This window comes from Lygodium microphyllum, chromosome 15, assembly GCF_053477565.2.
Source record: "Lygodium microphyllum isolate KBCC chromosome 15, Lygodium_microphyllum_v1.1.10, whole genome shotgun sequence".
Taxonomy (NCBI): domain Eukaryota; kingdom Viridiplantae; phylum Streptophyta; class Polypodiopsida; order Schizaeales; family Lygodiaceae; genus Lygodium; species Lygodium microphyllum.
Window position 1 is genome coordinate 68,820,147 of NC_141149.1, and position 6,501 is coordinate 68,826,647.

Consider the following 6,501-nt stretch of genomic DNA (forward strand, 5'->3'; position numbering starts at 1 on the left):
AAAGTCTCAAATGCACGCACAATAATTGACCACTATTTCCCAGATTTCTTTGTAAAGAGGCCTCTACCTAAAACAAGCACACAAGATTCCTACTGTTCGTTCTTGAATGCCAAGAATGTAAGGTTAGTCACAACCTTGAGGCACACTTGTTATCCTAAGTTTCTTCTTTGAATCGTTTCAGAATGATGCAAATTCTGAACGAAAGAGGAATAGTGGAGACCTAAGTACCAATTGTTCTGCTACAATGTTACCCATGTCAATTGTTTAGTATACCATCCGAACCAAGAACCACAAGACAATGTTACCTGTGTCAATCGGAAAAAAAAAATTCAACAAAAGTGCAAATTGGGATTTAAAATGCCATCCCAACCAAGAACCACAAGGCAATGTTACCCATGCCAATTGTTTAGAATACCATCCCAAGCCCACATAGCAAGAATGAAGACAAGTTCAAATGCAGAGCCTGCATAAACGCTCCCTGCACCACACAACTATTCGACCGTATTTCCACTCAAGTTCTTGTAAGAGACAGACAAAAACAAACATTCTCCTCTTGAAGTTTGCACAAATAAGCTGCATAGCCTTGCTTGCAAGTAGGCATATATCCCTTATCTGAAGTAGGTGTATCCAATATATTGATTTTCTGAACATGTTTTTGCCAGTTTCTTAGGTGTTCAACTACAGTACATAACAGTGAAGCTATTGTAAGTAAAACAAAGCAAGGACTTGTCAATGGTTTCTTTTTGACGGGCCATGACCACTATTCTATTAAGAAGTTCAAAGCTATAACCCACCTGAACAGAGGAAGACAAGTGAAGAAAAAACATTCCATTAGTGCATCATCATTCAGTCATTACTTGAAAAGTGAGCATAATCCTGATAACTCCGATGTATGGAGGGGTCTTTGCCAATCAACTGTCGGGGTGGTAGCAACTACTTGTGAAAAACACCCTCCACACAGTAAGAAGTGATCCTTTCGGCCAACTCAAAACAAGCTATGCTGGAATGACCTCGAAAGACTAAAGAGGCCCACAAGAATTGAGGCCACCAAGGGAAGGCTAAATAAAGCAGAGGAATGGTATCAGGGGTGATCTCTACATAAAGGGGTATACTGGTTAAGGGAGTAGCATGCCAACAACAGCTCAGTACTTTGTTGGCCAGCATCCCAACATTCAAGGTTGTATAATTTTTTGTATGTATCTGTATATATGAGAATTTCATTTCTACCATAGGGCCAACAGGTCGAATCAGGCTTGCCAGGCAGAGGCTGAGAAGAGGGGGGTTTCCTGCCAACAAAGTGTGAGGCATCCTCTATCTTCCACAAGCCTGTAGCTTTCACAGGTATATGTCAGCAACCGCCTCGCCTGCATCATGGTGGACAAAGCAAAAGGCACATGGGAGAAGCCAGCCCACTCGGCCCTTTGCCTCCAGTTCTCAAGCTTCTCATGCCTTTCTACTCTTTCCACACCTTCACAGGCCACTATGTTATGTATTTCCCTCCCGAACAGAAATTTCTCCAAGGTGACCCTTTCCATGAAAAATTTCTGAGGTAAAGTAGATTCCAAGCTGTCAAACATTGCACTGTAATAATGCAGAGCAGCCACAAACCTCTCCATTAGATTTGGGCTGTTGTGATTGCCCTCCTGCTCCATTACAATCATAATCTTGGGTGCCAAAGTTCTCAGCATGCATAGAATGCGATCCGCTGTCGTGCAAAAGCTATCTCCCCTAGTTGCATTCATTTTTGAAGGAGAAGTTGATCCACTTTGCTCCATCAGATTGCCATACTGTATTGCTCTACCATTCAGAAATACACTCTCCTTGGCCTCATTGTCAAACAGCTCACGCAGGGTCCGTTCATTGTTGCTAGCATCCACTTTGACACGATTGTTGAACCTGCACATTTCTTGCTGCAAGGGAGAAGAAATATTAATGAGGGTGTCCTCCCTAGTTCTTTTTACAACCCTGTCATCTAAACTCTCTGAAAAATAAGCCCCTTCTCCAAGCCCACTTCGTGGGCAGAGGTTGGAGCTTCTTAAATTCATGTTCCTTTCCAAAGAGCTTTGGCTTCCTTCACCGAGGTGAGGTGATCCACGGTAAATTGACTGCTGCCCACACCCAGTAGGAAAGTTTCTAGGATCATCAGATAGAAGGTAGTGGAGCTGCAGAACTGAACTTACTGCTACAGCTTCTCCTGTCTTCACCCTCAGCATCTCCACATCCAACTGGTCCAGCTTTGTGACAACAGGATGGAATTGAAAGGGTATGTCCAAGGCCTCAGCCTCTTCAGACAACCTTTGTCCCAACTGATCCAACACCTCTTTCCTCTCATTGATGATTGTTATCCTCAAGTGAGGAGGCCCCCCCACTCTGGCGCTCAACATCCGCAGAAGAGCAACCCACTGAATGGCCTCTGAGGCGCCCAAATCGATTATGTGCACCACTTTCTCTCCTTCCATGGCATCCAAGATGCATTGATTTACTATGGTGAAGGCAAACTTGAGGTAAGGACAGAGGTTGAAGAAAATCTGGCGTGCGGACAGGAGATCAGCGACAGTCGGGAGGTGGGTGCAGTTCAGGGCCTTGTAAACACCAGGCCATGACTTGGTGATCCTGGCAGCAAGGCCTTCCATGAAGTAGGTAGCCACTCTCTGCATTGGATCTCCTGTGAGGGAAGCAAGCAAGGAGAGCTGCTCCAAGCACAGGTTTGTGAAATCGATGTTGCCGCTTGCTGCAGCACCGGCACACCTGAGGAGAAGCTGAATGAGGAGGAGGCCTCTTTCCTCTGACTTGAGCTCCTGAAAACATGGGTTGAGGGAGGTGGAGGCAGGGGGCTGGTGAAGGAGGTTCTGGGGGGAGATACCTGCAGTGGAGAGGGGGGAAAGGGTGAGAGATGAGAAGGATTGGAGGGGGGATGAGAGGGAGGATTGAGACACAGTAGAATGGGAAACAGGGGAACCCTCCAGCTGAATCATTCCTGGCATGTTTTGGCAAGATGCCCTGCCTCAAGTCATAAGCAACCCCCACACTGGAATGGAAGATAAATCCCTTCCGTCAGAGAGGGACATTTATCAAAGAGACCTGTGAATCCCTATAAGACCAAAGCCTGACCTTAAGTGCATAAGATTTTTCTGTCTTCCATCTGTTATCAGAGACCTATGAATCCCTATAGGACTAAGGCGTGCCTATTCTTAGGTGCATAAGCCTCTGTTTTCCATCTTCCTAATAACAGACTGACCTTCCGGAAAGCTTCTCCTTGAGAAATATCGATGATGGATCATGCTCTCCTCGGAGAAAAAGGAAAGGAATTCACAAGCAAAATGAAGATGTACTTGCAGTAACCTAAGACGAAATGTGCTGATTGTCCAAGTAACAGACTGATAATCCTTGAAACTACTAAGCAAGGACCCTTCCTCTCCTTCTGAGGAGGGGAAAAAGGATTCTCGCTCTTCTTCACTAGAGGATACTGTGCAATAACATAAAACAGAACAACATCAATGTTTTCTTTCAGTTTCAAATAATGGCCACGGCAATGCTGTGCAGGCAGTTAAGAAGAGGCAATCTGGCGGTGCCTTCTGAGAGAGGAGAAACTTTCTAAGAAGTATTTGACAAGGCAGATACATGTAGCTATCTGATCAACATCCTTCTAAGTTGAGACAGAAGCGCTGTTAATCTAGGGATGTTGGAAGGGAAAGGGCGAAATTTACAAGGACGCAATGACTCTATCCATGGATGAATGAAGGCAATACGAGAAGAAGAAGAAACAGGGTAGATTAGAGACGGGGAAGGTTCAAGAACCTGGATTGGATGCAGGCAAGAAAAACAAACAAGAGAGCATATAATAGCTAGCAGCAGCCCGACTTGTCTCTCAATTCCACCACATCTGACGATTCCCTTTCTCCTGGCTTCCCACTCGTCAAGCCCATAAATCAACGAATGTGTGTGTGTTGGGGTGGGGGGGGTTGTTTTCTGACAGGAAAAAGGGGCAGGGATGGGGGAATAACAATTCATACCCTTGTGAGGGGTACACAACTCCTTTATTATTTGGGGTTATCTCAATATGTAGTATGTACTATCATCTATGGAAGAGAGAGTAGGGTACTTGGGGTTCAGGATCCTGAACGGATGGGCACTCACGGGAAAAGCAGTTCGAGAGCTTCAACATTGAATTACTCATCTGAGAGAGAGTGTGTGTGTGTGTGGAGAGAGAGAGAGAGGCATGATTATGTGTTGAATCATTATAGCAACGTATCTCGATTCAGGTGTACCCATCAATCAGGATTCAACCTGAAATAAGCCGTGTGGTGGAGTCGACTGTGTCCCATGGCCCGATCTAAGGGCCAGGACACACGCTATGCGAGTCGCCATAGTCGATGATGACCTGCACGTGTCGTGCTACTACAATTGACTAGCACCTTGCAAAAAGAGTTGAGCCCCCTCAGGTCAATCAACTTGTGCAAGGGACTTTGAAGGCTCCCATTATGCCAGCCACATGCAAGCTCTAACTATGATGGAGCCTAGCACATCCACTTCGAAGCAGGAGAGAGAATCTAATTTGGGGTGGGGGGGTTTAATAAAGCACCCATAGTCGATGATAACCTGCACATGTCATGCTACTACAATCGACTAGCACCTTACAAAAGGAGTTGAGCCCGCTCAAGTCAATCAACTTGTGCAAGGGACTTTGAAGACTCCCATTATGTCAACCACATGCAAGGGACTTTGAAGACTCCCATTATGCCAACCACATGCAAGTTCTAACTACGATGGAGCCTAGAACTTCCACTTTGAAGCAAGAGAGAGGATCTAGGGTTTAATAAAGCTCGCAAACAAATTTGTACCACGCTTCAATTCAACCATTTTAAGGGGTACTCCGTCAACCGATTGGAGTTTCGTTTTTCACAAAGTTGCAATGAGCCTACCACATGACATGTCCACTGGCAGGTTGATTCAACCTATGTGTGTTTCATGTCTCTTAAGTTATGGAAATCGGATCAATGTCCAATCTCTTCTCTCACCATCACGCACCTTAGGGTTTAGGGTTTTCTCTCTCATCTCAACATGCAAGCCTCCCTCGTTCTCTTTCCTCTACACATCGCACCTTGTGGGTCCTCAATCAACTCTACCATGCATGTGGCAACTGTTTTACAAGTTCATTATGAGCATGTGCAAGTCATGAACTTACAAATTCTTTTGCTTTGATGCCTACGTCACACATCATATGCATCTTTTAGCATTCATGGATCTTTTAACTTGAATACTAGATGCACAGTTAATGGTATTCAATGTTCATGAGTTCTAAGCCCATGAACAAGCATGCCTTGCTCAATTTGGCTACTAAGCTATTGGAAAAGAAGATGCAATTCCCTTAGGAGAGTTTGACTCTGGTTGTTGTAAATACCTCCATTCTAACATCCATTTTATGCCATTAAAAATAGACAAAAATGTGAGTATCATGACTATTTTGTGACTTTTGAGTGAGCCATTAGAGTTCGTGCTTGAAAAAGGAAAAACATGACTATCATGACTATTTTGTGACTTTTGAGTGAGCCATTAGGGTTCGTGCTTAAAAAAGGAAGAATCATTACTACTCTTGAAATCCTTGGTTATACGGACATGTTTGTGGGGATCCTACATGCATGATCCCCTCTCACATTATTTTCATAACCTCTTGAACTAGGATGGGGATCTTAGGTGAGATATGGTTTTATAAAGGCCATTTATAGATCCCACTTGGACATCTTCTGTTGGAAAGTTGCATATATTTGCCCTATAAAGAAGCAAAGCATACGAACACTTTGGTGGAACAATGCATCATTTTGAACAAGAGCATATGAATACCTAATTGAAACATACCCCGTCATGAACAAGAAGACCATACATACACCAATCGTCGATGGAACACATAAAAGAGACACTTCAATGATAAGGCAAGGCTAGAACAATAGAAACTTTAATATGCAAAAGGGTAGAGGTTGAATAAAGCAGTATGCTTCAATCACTTGCCTTAATCACATGTTGTTGAAGTTTAAAAAGGGTGTGCATAAATGGTGTCGTACAAATGATTGGTCATCGTCATGAATACCATAAGGGTGCTAAGGAGCATAAGATTAGTAATGTAGTATTCCTTAACCAAAAAAGTTGTTTGCATAAAGGTTTATGGACACCTAATTATCCCCACCTTGCTCATGCTACATCACGTAAGCTCTAAACTCTTAAGCCAGGAGATCAACATGTCAATTACCCCATGCAAGTCACCACAATTGTCAAAGGCTTGTGCATGTCCTACACCATTTGACTTTTACCCTAAGAAATGAGGGACTTCAAAAGAATAAACATAGTACCCTCCAACAATGAGGGTCCTACATTGACTGGGTGAAGTTAGTGTAACATTCCACTTAGCTACTCACTCTGTCACTCTACACTCATGTTTATCTCCTTTGCATACCAATTGCCCCTATTTCTATGTCCCCCAAATAGCCCATTGGCATTGATTTGAGT

General features: G+C 43.8%; 1 protein-coding gene across 1 annotated transcript; it reads right to left on the bottom strand.

Annotated features, from left to right (window-relative positions):
- Nucleotides 1-589: 589 nt before the first annotated feature.
- SCL3 (scarecrow-like 3) lies at nucleotides 590-4,159 on the bottom strand. Its single transcript, XM_087694286.1, has one exon. The coding sequence runs from the start codon at nucleotides 2,982-2,984 to the stop codon at nucleotides 1,248-1,250; it is 1,737 nt and encodes a 578-aa protein (XP_087550412.1). The 5' UTR covers nucleotides 2,985-4,159; the 3' UTR covers nucleotides 590-1,247.
- Nucleotides 4,160-6,501: the final 2,342 nt, after the last annotated feature.